The sequence below is a fragment of the Budorcas taxicolor genome, chromosome 11 (genome assembly GCF_023091745.1).
Source record: "Budorcas taxicolor isolate Tak-1 chromosome 11, Takin1.1, whole genome shotgun sequence".
Taxonomy (NCBI): domain Eukaryota; kingdom Metazoa; phylum Chordata; class Mammalia; order Artiodactyla; family Bovidae; genus Budorcas; species Budorcas taxicolor.
The window spans coordinates 153954507-153973273 of NC_068920.1; the positions used below are offsets into that span (position 1 = coordinate 153954507).

Here is an 18767-nt window from a genome sequence, read left to right on the forward strand (position 1 = left end):
GATCTGTTTTTTTTTTTTTCTCTTGGGGTCTTTTATTTCATCATTCTTACATCTTGCAGTTAATAAACAAATACCAATCCCCACAGGCCTGTCATCATCCTATGGTCAAATGTCAAAAAAGTTCTTTCATGAAAACAAGAGACCAGCAGAGAGACTACGGTCACACAAACAGAAACTTCCAATACAGAGCCTAATCACAAAACCCACTCGGGCTCTAAAAATTAACAAGCTTCAACTATGAGCTTTTGGAGTGAAAGTTTGGGGTGACAGAGGCTTGGCAACTGTCCTTGCCAAGTCTTCCCTTCTCGGTTAGAGCTGCTGCACCACGGCCCTCGGTCAGGCTGGTAACAGTCCTTGAGAGGGTTAGAGATTGAGAGGAAGCTGAAAAGAGGATTGTGGGTCAGCTTCCACAGGAAAAAGTGAAACAGCTAATAAATCCTCTAAACAAACAAGAAAGGAGAGCTGTGACCTGAGATGGTGGCTGGAAGTAACAACTGGCCAGAATAAACATTGACTTTTTTTTAAAATGAAACTTTTCAATTACAGAACTATATTTTTTCATTGTTAGAAATATTTGAAAGTATGGAAAATAATATAGAGATCATGCAGAATTCTTCTCTCTCCCCCACAACACAAATCACTGTTAACATTTTAGTGTCTTTCCTTCCAGATTTCTGCCTCTCTCTCTGTTTGTTTGTGTGTATCTAATTTTTTTGTTTAATATATATATACACACACATATATATATGTGTGTGTATATATATACATACAGATAATTTTTGTTTGTTTTTATAAAAATGGAATAGTGGTGACTGTAGCTATAAAATTAAAAGACGCTTGCTCTTTGGAAGGAAAGCTATGACAACCCTAGACAGAGTATTAAAAAACAGAGACATCACTCTGTTGACATAGGTCCCTACAGTCAAAGCTATGGTTTTTCCAGTAGTCATGTATAGATATGAGAGTTAAACCATAAAGTTGAGTACTGAAGAACTGATGCTTTTGAATTGTGGTGCTAGAGAAGACTTTTGAGAGTCCCAACCAATCTTAAAAGAAATCAACTCTGAATATTCATTAGAAGGACTGATGCTGAAGTTCCAATACTTTGGTCACCTGATGCAAACAGCCAGCTGATCGGTAAAGACCCTGATGTTAGGAAAGACTGAGGGCAAAAGAAGAAGGGGGCAGCAGAGGATGAGATGGTTAGACAGTGTCACTGACCCTATGAACATGAATCTGAGCAAACTCCAGGAGACAGAGAAGGACAAGGAGCCTGGTGTGCTGCAGTCTGTGGGGTCACAAAGAGCTGGACACAATTTAGTGACTAAACAACAACAACATCTATTTTAGGGAAAGTTACTAAACCTTTTGCGGCCTTGGTTTACCGACCTGTGAAATGGAGCTAATAATACTTGTCTTACAGGGTTGCTGGAAGAATAAAATGAGATCACAGATGTAAAGAGACAGTCCAATAAGTGATGAGGGGACAGGAGGGAGGCACACCAGAGATTCAAATGTGGCAACCGTTGTCATCACTGATGTTACTGACGGAGCATTTTCATCTTCAATTTTGGGACTCTGAGCTTTGGTTTTAGACTAGATAACAAGTTAGCGATCAAAACTTTCCAAGTAACGGAAAGTGAAAGCTGTACCATGAGAGAGGCAGAGGGACTACAACGACTTTCTCAGCTCCACCAATCCCTGCACACCCAAGCCCCTCAGAGTTCCTACCTGAAGCATCAAGACACACAGCTAAGTCTCTTCCAGGAAGAATTCCAAGTCAGCCTCCCTCCCTTCTTCAACTAAAACACATTTCACTGAACAGTGAAATTCCCCTCAAAAGAGTGTTTGGAAGCCTGGCTTGTACTCCCAAACCACACCTGAGGGCAAGTCTTACAGAACGTGCCAGAGCATAGCTGAAACTTGAAGACTTTGGGGATCTCAACTGTCCTCAACACCAGTTTCCAATTTGTCTTAGGAAAAAAAAAAAAATCACACAACTATTTGGTGCTTTGGTTTCCCTACATCAAGGAATGGGGAAGGTATTATCTACCCACTTGAACTCTCTAGAATGCCATGACGTATATGAAAGCTGTTTGGAAACAAACAGGCCAGTGCAATCTGGTGATCTAAAATTCGATCACTTTGAAGTTAGTATTTTTAATTTAAAGTCACCAACAGCATTACAAGTTATTGACCTAAGATACTTGGTCATTCTCTGGAGAAGGAACAGCAGAGGACAGGGTGGGCAGCGGCCTTACCAGCAGTAGTCCAGCAGATGCGGAGGCAGGACAGGGATGTACACGTGCTGCCAGAACATGGGGTAGAGCATCGCAGCAGACCCGTGGATGCAGGCAGTCAACTGAAACAGAGATTAAAGATTCAGAGCTAGACAGTTTAAGTTGGGAGACACTCATTTGAGTTCAACAGTAAAATTAAATATATAATTATTAACATATTTAAAATAAGTTAACTCAATAACCCTAATTCAAACTTAGTAAGAGCTTCATTTTCCAAGAAATGTATTTTTTTTTTCATGATTATGAAGCTAATATACAATGACAGTAGAAAATTTAGAAACTGGAGAAAAAGATTAAAGTCTTTACCATCTGAAGATAACTTAACATTTGGGTATATTATCCATACATGTGTATGTGTGTGCTCAGTCATGTCTGACTCTTTGAGACCCCATGGACTGTGGCCTACCAGGCTTTTCTGTCCACGGAATTTTCCAGGTAAGAATACTGGAGTGAGTTGTTATTTCCTATTCCAGGGAACCTTCCTGACCCAGGGATCGAACCTGCCTCTCTTGCATTGGCAGGCAGATTCTTTACTACTGTACCACCTGGGAAACCCATTACCTATATATGGACTTTTCTAATAAAATCAGGATTACTGTAAATACAGTGTTAACTTTCCCTTTAAGTTAATATTATTTGCTGGCATTTTCCCGTATCTTTAAGTATTCTTAGAAAATATCTTTTAATGCCACCCAATGAATTTCTCATATTATATTGAAGCACTCTTCCATCATTAAGTTATATATTTGGATCAACTCAATAACTTTTATAGATGGTTCCTACATGCAGAATTTAAAGACAAAGGTTATAAATATTTTAAGGCACTTAACAAATATAGTAATACAAATATAATAAATGTATTCATATAATAAACAGATGAAGGGTTGAGGCTCTTTATACTCCCCTAGCCATGTACTGGACTGCTGGCCTCCCTGTACCTCACTGTACTTATCTTCATTTTATTTTTATTTCTCTGATCATGACTGAAGTTGAACATCTTATTATATGTTCTAAACTATATTTCTTAAGTAAATGATCTGTTCATATTCTTAGTCCACATTTTCTAAAGAGAATTTAGTATATTTTAATTGATTTAGAGAAACTGTGGATATGCAAAGGACAGTAATCTTTTGTAAGGGTTTTTGAAAATAATTTATCCTTATTTAATTTTCTTTGAAGTTTTGGGTAAAGAGAAAGCTTAAATAATTACATGGGTAAATATTTCCCTTCATGATGGTTTCCACTGTTTTTATACTAAGTCCTCCAAATTCTTCCTCAGCATTTAACTCTTTAATCCATCTGGAATTAATTTTGGTTTAAGGGCTAAGGTGAGAATTTATTTTTTCCACAGAGTTAATCAATGGCTCCAACACTGTTTACTAACATCCTTCCACTCCCTCCTTTTTTGGCTTGTCTCTATTTCATATTTCTTTTTTTTCTTAAGAGCTACATAGATGATACAATCAGTATTTGATATAACAGAAAAATTGGGAAACAAAGATACAATGGAATAAAACTGCTACAAAATTCAATACAGTGAAAGAAGGAAAAAACCAACACCTTTGGAGATAGGGCTATGAAGTGACAAAAGCCAACAACACATGTTTCTTTCTGTGTTTTTTCTTTAATGTTCCTTTGGTTTCCGGGAAGCCTGTTCCCATGAGGACTTTGCTTCTTTTGGAAGCTGTTAACAGGCCTTTGCTGACAGAAGGACATTTACGTGGCAAAAGAGTGACGCAGCAAGGCCCAGTTAAAAGAATCCCAGAGGTTAGTGTAACATGAACAGCTTTAAATTGGATATTCTGCTGATGGTTCACATTTGTGAAAGCTGTGTATTAAACCCAAAGCTGCTACTTTTTCCCCTCCTTTTCCCTCCAGACCCTGTTCTTTAAATCAGGTACATGCCATGAACAGGAGCTCATCCAACAAGCGCTCAAAAGCAAGTCCCAGTGACTCTGACAAGGCTTGTAGGTTTAATCCATCTTTTCTCAACCCATTTTGGTAGGTTTCCACATAAAAAAGGCTGTCTGTCATATTATACATGACTAATATCTTCAGCTTAGAAGAGATAAAAAACCTTTGCTGGTGTTGAGTGAGTGGAAAATGAACCAACTTTACTCCAACTCCACCCTGAAGTCAGGCTGGAGGGTTTACAACAGCCTTCAGTCCCAGCTCTCTTCTTCTCTTTCCTTTAACCAAGTGCCAAAGTACTCATTCTAAAGTGCAGGTCTAGTCATGTAACATCCTGCTTTGAATGTGCTTGGGGGCATCCCTGGAACAGGCATGTCTTTGTGTCTTCAGCTCCCCATCTACCTATAGAGAAGCATCTCCAGCCACAGTCCCTACTATCTTCTCCAGGTTTATCCTTGGAATAAACTGTTTGCAGATTTACGAGTAGATATGTACTCCTTTTCCTGCCCTCTGTAGTCCCACAGGCCCAGATCCATGCCCCTAGAGTCTGTTCACTATCTTCTTCTGCAAAGCTTTGCATGGCTCCGCTGGGCATGTGTCTCCTTTATTGATGGGATTATAACTGTGTGAGTTTGTCCTCTCGCTATAAAGGGCAGAAGGACCCTGTCTCTCTTATGCTCAGTGGCACAATAAATATACACATATATACACGTTTATGTGCTAGGTAATGCAATATTTCTTGAATAGATAAAGAAAAATTCCCACTTAGAATATACTCATAAAGACAGCTAGTGGCTTGGTTTTTCATGCTCCTTGACCACCATTTTCATGAGTCTTGGAGAATAGGGTTTAAGACTCAAATTCCAAAATAATAACAGTAAGCTTAGACATACAAATACATTACGTTTGGAAAATCAAGTCAATGGATTCATCCATCCATTTATTTAATAATATGCCTACTCTGTAACTCTACAACACACCAAATAAATAAAAGCACTTAAAAATCTGTATGGTACCACCCAGATACAAGGTATCATCATCACGTGTATTCACCAGTAATTCTCTTTGAAATAGTCTTTTAACAGATGTTCCTGGTTAAGACAGAACTTGAATATCGGCCTCTTTTTAGTTTAAATTGGTTTGAGTCTAAACCCTATTTCAAGCAACACAGTGGTACGGATCTTATCTTCAGACAATGTCCTTTTCATGTCTCCTTAGCCTAAAAAAAACCCCCAAAAACCTAGCAAGCTAAATTACAAGGTTTTAAAATTACTTATCCCTCCTAAAAATCAAACTTTTAAGATGTATGATCATCATTTTCATTGGGAGATTTTCTCAGTGCCAAATCTCTGTAGCTATAATAAAATGCTCTTACCCATTTGGTTAAAAAACAAACAAACAAACAAACAAAAAGGGTTCTTTGGCTCTTTTCCAAAATACTAAATGACACACACAATGTGTATCATTTCTTAGAAATAATGGCTATGTGGACCACAGAAAAGCATTATGATACATCTTTGCTTAATCAGAAATAATATATATTCCATACATTATCATTAGCCACTTACTTTAAAAAAACCAAACCTCTAAAACCAACCCTATTAAAAAAAAAATAAGAGTCCTAAAGGACTACGCTCATTCCTTACAGAATACAAAATTTAAAAGTAATGAAAGTATATAATTTGGATTGTCGTCAACAAGGGGGTATTGTGAATATTTAATTGAAGTGCAAGTTGAGGAAAATGATCCTATCAAAATCTCACTCAGTGGGAGAATAGAAAGATAGTATGTGTAAAATTTGCCCAAAGTCATTAGTCACAATGAATATTCATCAGAAGCCAATTATCAATCCCATTTAATGACACCCCAAAAGATTTTGCCCTAAAGCAGCTGAATAGTCTAAGACTCCAGACAAAACTAGACAAATTACACAGCCAACAGCTAGTCTAGCCAGGACACAAATTGTAAAGTAAACCACTGGTGGGTTTTTGGACGCATTTTTAGCAAATTCTGTCCTCAATTAAAGGTGCACAAGGTCAGTCTGATTTTGGAGCTTTCTTTTTGGCTGCATAGTTTCCTTTGAGGCAAAGGGAGAGAAAGGAGAGGCAGTGGAGGTAGGACGCGAATGAAGAGCAATCAAGGATAGGGTTTGAAAGATCAGAGACACATTTTTTTTTAAATTTGAGGTATTTCTTAGGGATAATACTCAGATTGTCACAATCTTAGATACCAGTCCAACTGATTCCTAAGAGAATCCTGCAATTTAACATCGAATAAAAGTAAAGAGACCTTCATTAAGGAAAAAAAGGAATCTCAACAGTGTATGTGCCAGGCACCCTGCCAGGGGTTTACGTGTTAAGTCACTTTAGTACTTCAGTTGTGTCCAACTCTTTGCGACCCTCTGGATTATAGCTCACCAGGATCCTCTGTCCATGGGATATTTCAGGCAAGAATACTGCAGCGGGTTGGCATTTCCTACACCAGGGGATCTTCCTGACCCAGGCATCAAACCCTCCTCTCTTACAGCTCCTGCATTGGCAGGCAGGTTCTTTACCACTAGCGCCACCTGGGGGTTTGTTGTTGTTCAGTCGCTAAGTCTTGTCTGACTCTTCATGACCCCATGAACTGCAGCCCACCAGGCTCCTCTGTCCATGGGACTTCCCAGGCAAGAATACTGGAGTGGGTTGCCATTTCCTTCTCCAGGGGATCTTCCTGACCCAGGCATTGAACCCACGTCTCCTGCATTGCAGGCACTGGCAGGCAGAGTCTTTACCACTGAGCCACCAGGGAAGCCCCTGGGTGTTTAGAATCTTGCAAAATACTGTTTTAGAGGTAGGAATTAGTGTGTGTGTGTGTACACATATGCATTCAACACCACACTTCACAGATAAGAAAACAATTTCACAGGTGAAATGACTTGCCCAAGGCCACACAGCTTGTAAGTGACAGACGGGACTCTGCAGTAAGAGACATTTCCAGGTCTGTCAGACTATAATAGGCACCTCCACAACACAATGTTTTGAGTGTCTATACTGTGCCAATACACCAGGCTCAGGATTCCGAACTAGGTAACATATTGTCCCTGTTGGCATGGCCAAATTCTGTAGAATTTGCCATGCTGTTAGATGATCAAATATCTAAAGCAAAATACCAATTAACAGAAAATGATTTTAAAAACAAACACAGCTGATCATTTCCTGAGGATAAGTTACATTTAAGTAAGGTAGTGTAGTATCTTTAATCCATAGGAAATTCTAGACAATGAAGTAACGAGTGTTAAAGGGAAAGGTTTACATTCCCATTTGGGCACTGGAAAGTCCTACTGGAAAGTCTGGCTTTCATACACTTATGGAGTATCCACTAAATCTCTTTTTGATCTGAGCAAGTCATTTCCACTTCTGGGTCTCAATATAGAAAACAAGAGGTTAGATTACATGATCCCTGTCCCCACTTTCAGTTTTGACAACTTTGATCTAGAGGAACTGCTTATCCTTTGACATAAAGAATGTTTCTCCTCTGCCTCAGTTCACTTTCCTCAGCCATACTGACTAAGCACAAGGACTAAGTACTGACTCAGTACAAGTCATACTGACTCAGTACAAGTACTGACTAAGTACTAAGTACAAGTACAAGGACAACAGACTGTCTCAAAGTTGGTCTTGCTTTCTCATCTCTGCAATCATGGGTGCACCTGAGATTCATGTGGTCTCCAGGAAGCACCACCTTTCAATCACCTCATCTGCATCACCTGACAGTGGAGGGTACAGCCTTTCTCTATGCTTGGCCCTTGACACCCTAAAGGTCTCAGAGGTAGATAATCTTAGGAGACCAGGGGCATGAGACTAAAGATGTGAGTTCCTCAATGACAGAGACCACATTTGATCCTCTCTTTATCTCTAACTATGCTTGACACAGAGCAGGTGCTAAGTAAGTGTTCGGGGAATGTTAGAATGCCTCCACCTTAACATCATGAGGAATGGTAGACAAGATTATCAGGCATTTAATAAACTGCTTAATATATCACAACTAGAAGCTAAATTCTGAAAAGGTATTGAGATTGCAAGTTTCAAAAGTTGAAAAAAAGGAAAAAAAATCAGATAATCAGATGGTCAGAGTCACTCTTCAAATACAAGAACTCAGAATGTTAAAAGATTAAACTGACACCTGCTTCATCACAGGGTTAGAGGCATCTGGATTTCTCCTCTGAACTCTAACATCAGGAAACTGATAAAGCAAAGAATATAGAAAGAATATCAGATTATTAACCTTAAAGACAGGTCATTTTTCAGTCTACTTATTTCAGCCAAGAATAATCTTATGTAGAACAACTGTACAAAACTGTATGAATCTTACAAAGGTTGTTAGCTTTCTCAATTTGAGAACTAGATTCTTCTATTTAATTATAAAGCACCCTTCAAGTCATAAGGAAGTAAATGGTGCAGTGATTCAGACAATGTGATTCAAACAGTGTTTTGATTTTTACTTTATTCTCACATGTAAAACCCACTATAAGATCAGCAAAAAGTCTTACGTAAAACCTTCAGGGACTCTGAAAGTTAGTGTACTCAAACCTTCGAAGAGTATCAGAAAAACCTTTAATTATAAATGGCTCAATTGTATTTACTATAGTTAGTGAGGGAAGAGCTGACTTTTCAAGAAACTATCCAAGATGCTTTAGGGGAAAGAGAATTTAGAAAACCTAGGAAATTAAAGGCCTTCAGCTATTCTAGACAGAAACTGGACATGTGAACAGAAAAAAGGAAAAGAGTAAAGAATGCTCTGCTTTTCTTAGAAGTCAAATTCAATGCTTCAGTATTTATGTTTTTGTGGGGTTGGAAGGGCAATCTTTCTTCAAATAGTTTTTCTTTCAGTTGTGTGGAACCCATCTTATTGCTTGCTTCTCCACTATTCTCTGGGGAAAGGGAAGGGAAAAATTTCCACAAAAACCAACACAGTACCATGGAGTCAAGTTGAGTGCCTTCCACTAAGAGAAAGATCATCCAGACCAGGAGGAAGCGTTCCCAGGCAATCACTTGCCTACTCAGTCGCATCTCTTCCCGCCCTCCCCTCTTTGTTCTTAAAGCTACTTACTAACTAGAGTGATCAGAGTAAGTTATTAACCAGAGCAACAAGTTTCATGCCAAGATCTGACACTTCAAAACATCAAAGCAATTAAAACCATCAGAGAAAAGTTTTAGCTACCAAAGCAGAGGCAGACACTGGTATTACAAACTACCGTGTAAATAAGCCTGCAGCATCATACGTGAGGAAACTGCAGGCTTTTTTGGTAAGATGATAAAGAAAAAAAAATAAAATTACATTGGGATTGATAACAATTCATTTTAATTCATGGACAGCTACTTCTCCATTCTGTGCCTGTGACAGTCTAATTGATCCTGGACTCAGGACATGCCCTGCAGATCCCTACAAAGATGCAACCATTGTCAGTGAGTTCCAGCTGGCACTCAAGAAAAAAATCTATTTTCCACCTCAAGTCTAGTATAAGTGAATATTTATATTTCTTTGAAAATATTCCTAAGGTCATAATTTGTATTTAGCTAATTTACTGCTTTAATAAAGAATCACATTTTGTAAAAGAAAGGAAGCATAATTGAACACAGAATCATGAATACCTAGCTATCAGTCATCCCGTATGTGAAAAAGAAACTAAGAAAACTTGAGGTAGTAGGAGTTACTAGATTTGAAGGCACAGGGGAAAAAAAACAACTCCTCCTGTATAGTTTTGTCAGATAAATTCAATCTCATAAAGTAACACTGAATTCAGTAAGATTGAAGCTATGACCAGATATCACAGTGACCACTTCCTCAGCATTTGCTATCTCCCAAGCACTGTTCTAAGTGCTTCACATGTACAATTTAACTCATTTAATCTTCACTGTAGCCCTATAAAGTAGGTAGCATTATTGTTCTCATTTATAGATGAGGAAATTAAGATTTCTAGATGTCAAGGTCTTGGATCTTGTGTGATCTTGTGTAAGGTCACAGTAGTGGCAGAAGTAGGCTATAAACTTAGGGAGACGAACTCCAGAGTTTGTGCTCTTAGCTCATAGGAAACTCCTTCTGTGATACGATCTGAATTAAATCGACAATTACCAAGTATACACTGTGTGTACACACCATGGCCTGAGGCAATTCAAAATAGAGAGAAAAAGATCAAAATGCACACAATCAACTTCAACACAAAAGCATTATGAAAGAGGTGCTATAATAGAGGTTCAAGTGTGCTAGCATATAAAGAAGGAATCTTTAATTCTGCCTGGGGCAAGAATCAGGCCTGCCTGCCAGAGAAAGAGAGAGAGAGGCAGGAGGGCAGAACCTGGAAGGATGAAGACAGGAAGCAGTTAGTCTTCCTCCCTGGGAGTCTGCTCTGGTGGTAATGCTGGGTCAAATGAACACAGCAGTTTCTTAGGCCACTCCAGCTCTACACAGTGATGCCTGTGGAGATCTGAACAGGAAATGACAATTTAGTCAATGACTATGTGACTAGTGAGAAGTGGGTGGATATGGAAAATCTCATACGAGTTGCCATGACTATTTTGTTGCTTGGATTCATTCACCATCTACTCTCACCAGTTGTACTAATTAAATCTTCAGAGCTCTTCCAGGATCTCTATCGCCTTCTTTGCTTCAGAAAGTCAATCAGAGTTTATTGCCCCGAAAAGGGAGGATTCAGAGTCAACATTTACTAAATGAGTAGTATGTGTCCAGCAATGGGCTACTGGCTTTCCTATCTTTCAAAAACCCTGAGGGGAGTATTAACACTACTCTCTTCTTACTGAAAAGATTAAGTTGCCCAGGGCAACATGGCTAGGGAGGATCAAGTTACACAGGAAGAAATTCAACAGAACCATCTTGACTTGAAGCCTAGTGCTCTCTCCTCTTGTCCTTTATCTTGGGAAAAGCTAGCAGAAGCACGGCTGTCTGAATCATCTAGCAGGGAAAACACACAGATATCAAGACAGCACAAGAGAAAAAAACATGACTTTTCACAAGGTCTATATGAACTCCTAATGATATAGTCTAACCTCACATCATACTTCATTTGCTCATCAGTGACCATGCTTTCAGTTTGCAGAAATAAAAAAAAAATTGAGTTCTTGACTTCTGACCACACAGTAGGTGCTCCAATTGTGTTAACAAAATCCACACAGATGTCTGCCAATGTGAGTGCCATTAGGGGTTTTTCAAGTATATTAAGATGTCAGTGACTTGGAAGGAAGTTATGACCAACCTAGATAGCATATTAAAAAGCAGAGACATTACTTTGCCAACTAACATCCATCTAGTCAAGGGTATGGTTTTTCCAGTGGTCATGTATGGATGTGAGAGTTGGATTGTGAAGAAAGCTGAGCACCGAAGAATTGATGCTTTTGAACTGTGGTGTTGGAGAAGACTCTTGAGAGTCCCTTGGACTGCAAGGAGATCCAACCAGTCCATTCTGAAGGAGATCAGTCCTGGGTGTTCTTTGGAAGGAATGATGCTAAAGCTGAAACTCCAGTACTTTGGCCACCTCATGCAAAGAGTTGACTCATTGGAAAAGACTCTGATGCTGGGAGGGGTTGGGAGCAGGAGGAAAAGGGGACGACAGAGGATGAGATGGCTGGATGGCTTCACCGACTCAATGGATGAGAATTTGAGTGAACTCCGGACAGGGAGGCCTGGCGTGCTGTGATTCATGGGGTCGCAGAGTCGGACAAGACTGAGCGACTGAACTGAACTGAACTGAACTGACTTGAATATCACCTCTTAGTGTTTTTTGGTAGAGATCTGATTCTTAAAAGAGTCATATAAAAAAGTTATCAATCCTATAATCTAAGAAACTGACTACACCACTAAAATAATACACAAGATACCCTGCCAATGTTCTCAATGCAATGGCTGAAAAGAAACATCACCTCTCTAGATCCATTTATACAGATTTATTTAAAACTACCCTAGTGGACTACATCAGCATCCAATGGCACTGAGAGCTTAAATTACTCTTAGCTCTGTCCTATTCTAGACTGTTGTTGCTGCTGCTGCTAAGTCGCTTCAGTCATGTCCGACTCTGCGACCCCATAGACTCAGAGCTCTTTCAGAAACATGGAAATAATTTTTTAGTGCTAATCTGTACTCACAAATGGAGAAGGAAATGGCAACCCACTCCAGAATTCTTGCTTAGAGAATACTGTGGACGGAGGAGCCTGGTGGGCTGCTGTCCATAGAGTTGCACAGAGTCAGACACGACTGAAGCGACTTAGCACGCATGCATGCACAGGAGAAGGAAATGGCAGCCCACTCCAGTATTCTTGCCTGGATAATCCCAGGGATGGTGGAGCCTGGTGCGCTGCTGTCTATGGGGTCGCACAAAGTCGGACATGACTGAAGCAACTTAGCAGCAGCAGCAGCAGTACTCACAAATGCCTTCTAAACAAACTTAGTCAGCCTTTATTATATAGTCTCAAGATGAAAAGGACTCTATTGATGCAAAATAATCAAAGAATAAATACTGTCTTAGAGAACTGGTCCTGAATCTGGTTATGTATTAGTAATTTGGGAAACCTTAAAAAAATAGACATCCCACAGTCCCATCTTAGACTTCTTGAATTATTATAATAAAAATTTAAGTTCTTGGGTACTACCTCTAGACATTCTGATTCAAAAGGTCTAATTTTTATTTAAATTGGAGAATAATTAGTTTACAACATTGTGATGTTTTTAGCCATACATCAACATGAATCAGCCACAGGTATACATTTGTCCCACCCCATCCTGAATCCCCTCCCACCTCCTTCCTTACCCTATTCCTCTGTGGTTGTCCCAGAGCATCAGCTTTGAGTGCCTTGCTTCATGCATCAAACTTGCACTGGTCATCTATTTTACACATGGTAATGTACATGTTTCAATGCTATTGTCTCAAATCATCCCCTGCTCTCCTTCTCCCTCTGAGTCCAAAAGTTTGTTCTTTACATCTGTGTCTCCTTTACTGCCCTGCATGTAGGATCATTGGTATTGTCTTTCTAAATTCCATATATATGCGTTAATATATAGTATTTGTCTTTCTTTTCAACTTATTTCACTCTGTATAATAGGCTCCAGGTTCATCCACCTCATTAGAACTGACTCAAATGCATTCCTTTTTGTAGCTGAGAACTTAAATTTTTAATAAGCTCTCTGAGTGATTTCTAACACAACTAGCTCAGGGATCAGCATTTGGGAATCACTAACAATCTGAATCCTCTGTCTAGTCCAAAACATGTGCTCAATGTGTTGAAGCAAGAAGGGCAGGAGAGGAAGGTAAGAACTAGTAGGGAGACCGTGATTGGTTGAAATCACAGCAATATTTAAAGTACTACGAATTAAAGTGTTGTTACTCTATATATTATATAGCTTATACATTCTCTATAACATCAATGTTCTTCATTCTTATAGTCTAACATGAACAAGAGAAAAGGAACTCGCACATAATTAAATGAAGAACATAGTTCAAAAAGCAGCTAAGTGTATTTACATTTAAAGACCAGAGAAAAACCACATAAATAAAACATACCAATCTTTTCTATTTCCTGCCAATGGAAGTTCCTTTCATTTATTTCTAACAGTTTTTAATATTCTCTGAGCCACAATAAAATTTTATGTGATGGAGATTAGAGAGGCTATGCTATTTGAAAGTTTGGCTGCAGAGTCTGTATTTCATGCCACTTCATTACATTTTGTTAAGGATTTCCCTCTTCACCAAAAGGGATTAGTTTTCTTCTCACTTCTTTGAATACTCTTCTTAGGTTGTTAGTGTGAACTAGGTTAATCTCTCTTTTAACATATAAAAGATGAACAAACAAAATGTTCAATTTATTTTATTTTTTTAAATGGAACACTAAATTTAGTCTTAGAATTCTCTGTTTGGTAAGTTTCCAGTTACAAGGTCTTGGCTTCCCTTGAGCACAGTTTGAAACAAAATAATGCAGTTTGTTCTGATGGCTGGAACACGCAGAGTGGAGTGTGCAGGCAAAGAGGCTCTGGCTCTGGTCCAGTATTTCAAACCTTCTTAAACTGCCACTCTCATCTAGGCTTCAAGGGCTCCAGATAAGCAAACAGGATTAGTTATTTCTAGCCCAGAAGAGCTAGAAAAGCTTTATACACATCATTTAGGGACATAGCCCACTCTACAAGTCAGGGTAGTCATGACCAGGTAGATCTGATCAGGAAAGAAGTAAAGATGAAGCTAAAGATCTGAAACATTCCCTAGTCCACAAACTGACTCTTCTTAGGTCACAAAACCAGGTGGTGCTAAGACACTGGATGCTGTGAATGGAAGTGGATAGGACAGGACTGGAGCAAGGTTGGGAAGTTCCCCATCCCTTCACGCCACCACTCAAGTGTCTACTAAGGCCACAACTGAGGGTGCTGGGGGGAAAAAGAAATATCACCCACCACTCTCCAGGCCATCAAGTCCTGCCCAAGACACATTTCTGGGACTAATAGGAAGAAATTGACAGGGAGAGATATTGGGCTTTTTTTTTCCTTCTCTACATGGTGTATTTGGAGAAGGAAACAGCAACCCACTCCAGTATGCTTGCCTGGAAAATTTCATGGACAGGGAGCCTGGTGGGCTCTAGTCCATGGGGTCACAGAGTCAGACACGACTGAGTGATTAAATGACATAACATACTATTAGAAAAATAGTAATTCTTTTCATAGTTGTGGGTATCACACAAATAATTAGGTGTGGAGGCTCAATTAATTAGGTAACAGCTTTGCCACCAAATTGTGCTTCCTTCCTAAGAACTTGTTTTAAAAAGCATCTCTTAAGTGTGACAGATATTCTTAACAGTGCGCCTCTGGTTCTCGTGACAGTTCCCACACAAGGATTCTGATGTTTGTTTGAGAGGTGACACCCAATCAATGTAACCTGGTCCCCACAGCAAGCTCTCTGAAGGGGCCAAGATTCATCTGTGTAACTCCTGGTTGTTTCTCCCTTTGCTGAAGCCAAAGCCTCCCTTCCTCTGACACATCATCATAATGACCCACCTGCATGTCCTTTTCTTCTATGACTAGGGCATAATCTTGGGCAAGAGAACCCATCTCTCTGAGTGGATGGATCATCCTGTAAAATGGGGATAATATTGCTCTTCTAGGAATTCTGTTGCAATTAGATGATATTATTTCTATAAAGGTTTTATTTTAGACCTACTTGCTATCCACAAGAGTTACCAAAAAACAATCTGAGTTAAACTCAGATATGAAAATCTGGAAGAAAAATGGGGCCTTTGTGCTAGAAGAAATCTCACTGAAGCATTTACATTAGAGAACAAGATGTAGTTAAATCTTCCCTATTTATCATTTATAAAGGAAAACAATCAATATACACTGCACAAAAAGAACAAAAAGTTAACATTTTTCTTACACAGAATATCACAACATTATTGACCGAGAAAGCCTGAAATGAATATTACCTGACTCTGAACTAAACATGGCTGGGTTTGTCTCTATTGACACACAGTCAGTGTTATGAAACATGGCACTCTGGGATGTTCAACAGCTTTTATCTTTCAGATGCTTGATGGCTCTGAGAAGCATCAAGCCTACATCTTTATGAAACAAAATTGAGAAAAATGTGTTTTGTCAAGGTATGGCAGGCCACATCTGGATCTGTCAAGAAAGGGTCATCAAAAACTTCAGGCTACAGTATTCTTCGCATTTTCCTTCATCAAAAAGATAATAAAAAGTCAGTATTGAGCAAGTAAACGGTAACAATTAGAAAGCTTTTAAACTCTAAAATTGAAGAGGTCCAAAGGCTTGGATAAAAGGGATGTCTACTCAGTTACTTATCCCCAGAGAAACAACACAAAACAGATCAGGGTGTTGCTGATCCCCTGTGAGGTAAAAGAAGACCTTCTCCTTCCCTAAAGAGATATCCACCATCAATTAGTAAAACTTAGAACTCAGTTAAGAATCAACTGTCTGTTTAAAAGTTTTTAAGTCAAAGTAATGTATTTATAGCCTGAAAAACAAAACAAAAAGTGTTAAAGGCTTATACTACTGACAAATAGCAGCCCATCTCATGATATCCCTTACCTTTTATCAAAAGTAATCACATTCAACACAATATTTATCTCATTTTTAAAAAGTATTTAATTTAAAAATTTAAACATTAATCTTTGACTTCCCATTATAGATATTAATAATTTATCAAGAACATATACATATACCTTATGCCAGACTGTTCTAGGAGTTTTGCAACTCGTTTTATTTGACATGAGGTCACTGGTGACCAAACAAAAGCTGTTTCAGTGGAGGCAGGGGCTAAATCACAACACAAGACAGAGGAGAGAATGAGAAGAGAGGAATTAGACAGTAAACAGAAGCAACTCTCTTGAGGAATTGCATTCTAAAAGGAAGAAAAGAAATGGGATAAAAGAGATGTGTTTAAGGATGTTTTGTTTTGAAGTTTGGGAGACACTGTACTGTGCTAGTAAGTGCATAAGACTGTTCAGTTCAGTTCAGTCGCTCAGTCGTGTCCGACTCTTTGCGACCCCATGAATCATAGCACGCCAGGCCTGTACCAGTAAAGAAAAAAACCAAAAAACAAAAAACGATGCAGGAGAGAGAAAGCTCAAGGCTGGAGGAATTCCGTAAGGTGACAAGAAGGATGCTGCAGCGTTAGCTTTCCCACGAGGCACTCCTTGGTCATCTAGCTAAACTGCAATCCCTGCCACACCAGTCGCCATCCACTCTCCTCCTCTGCTTAATTGTACTCCTTGTACTTAGAACTAGCTACTATTCTATATTTTCAACCCACCTCATTTATTGATCTACTCAACTAGAACATAAGCTTCATATGAGGACAGGGACTTTTGCCTATTTTGTTCACTGCTGTATCACCAGTACCTATGACAGTGCCACAAAAACTATTTGCTGAATGAAGTCAGGTGGACAAGTGGAATGGTTGGCCTAGAGAGAATGGACAGTTCATCCACAACGGAGGTGAGTGGAGGACTAGCTACCACAGGCTGACAGGTGTGGTAGGGGCTGGTGCCACTCTCTCCTGAGCACTTTCATTAGATAAAGATGGAATTTTAGGTAAGAAATATTTTTCCCTTAGAAGTTGAGGCACTGCTTCACTATCTTCTCGTTTCTAGAACTGCCACTGCGAAATGTTGTGCAAGTCTGATTCTTAATGTTTATACAATGACTACTTTGTCTCTATCTCTGTATTGTAAAATTTCATGATAAAAACGGCTTTTTAACTTTCAAAGAATTCCTGAAGCCAAAACCTCCCTTCCCTTGACACTACATCATAACGACCAATGTGCCTGCCCCTCTATGACTACCATGTGGCCTTAGGCAAGTTAACCCATGTATCTGAGTGAGTGGGCCATTCTGTAAAATGGGGATAATATTGCTTTTTAAACTTTTAAAGAATTCTGAAATATATATACATATAAAAGCACATATACCATATAAGCAACATTTAAAAGAGAAAAAATTAAGACTCCAAAACCCAGCACCTGTTTAGAGTTGGCCAGCTATAGCCCAAAGGCTAAGTTTGGTGTGCCTTCTATTTTTGTAAATGAAGCTTCTTCGAACAGTCACTCTCACTAGTTTACTGACTGTAAACGACAATGTCGTGCTGTGTGCATGTTAAGTCCCTTCAGCTGTGTCCGACTCTTTGCGACCCCATGGACTGGAGCCCACTAGGCTTCTCTGTCCACGGGATTCACCAGGAAAAGATACTGGAGTGGGTTGCCATTTCCTCCTCCAGGGGATATTCCCGACTCAGGGATCGAACCCATGTCTCTTATGTCTCCTGAACTGGCAAGCAGGTTCTTTACCACTTGCGCCACCTGTGAAGCCCTTGAGTCCAGTAATTGCATCAAAGACCATATTTACTATTGGCCCCTTTAAAAATGTTTGCTAATCCCTAACCTACCTCAAGACAGAAAACAATATTTCTGATGTCACATGTATGCCTCTTCCCAACTGTACTCCTTTCACTCCCTCTGAGGAAACTACTACCTAAATTTTGTATTAATCATTCCCCTTCCTTTATATGCATCCTTAAATAATATGACCATTTTGTTTTTCTTACCTGAACTTTTTATTAATGAAACCATATTTGATATTCTTCTGTAGCTTGTTTCTTTTACTCAGAATTCTGTATGAGAGGCCCAATCATACTGATAGTGGAGTTTATCTTCACTTAAATTGTGCAGCAGTTTACGAGTTGTCTGTTGATGTTATGGGGGCTGGGTTTATAAAACGAAACACTATGCTATGAACATGGCTGCACATGACCAACAACAGCATGTAGGTATGTGCACATAGTCCCCCCCAGCCCCTACCAGTTCTGCCCAAGAGCGGAACTGCTCAGTTTTGGGCATATGCAAGTTGGGCATATGCAAATACTTCTGTACCACATACTCTTCAAAGCATAGTACATGAAATTCTCTAGGACATCTGCAATGTAACACTTGGCTTTATCAGACACCTAATTTTTGCAAACCTAGTGTTTTAATCACTGTAGTTTTAAATTGCTTTTCTGCGATTAATGTGGTT

At 39.2% G+C, this 18767-nt stretch overlaps 1 protein-coding gene across 3 annotated transcripts in view; it reads right to left on the reverse strand.

The window, feature by feature from the left end:
- DENND1A (DENN domain containing 1A) overlaps positions 1-18767 on the reverse strand; it is a 540190-nt gene that overhangs the window by 224822 nt on the left and 296601 nt on the right. For all 3 annotated transcript variants that reach the window (XM_052647633.1, XM_052647632.1, XM_052647635.1), the window contains exon 10: positions 2262-2362. In XM_052647633.1, the coding sequence (XP_052503593.1) occupies positions 2262-2362 (101 nt within the window). The remainder of the gene's footprint in view (positions 1-2261; positions 2363-18767) is intronic.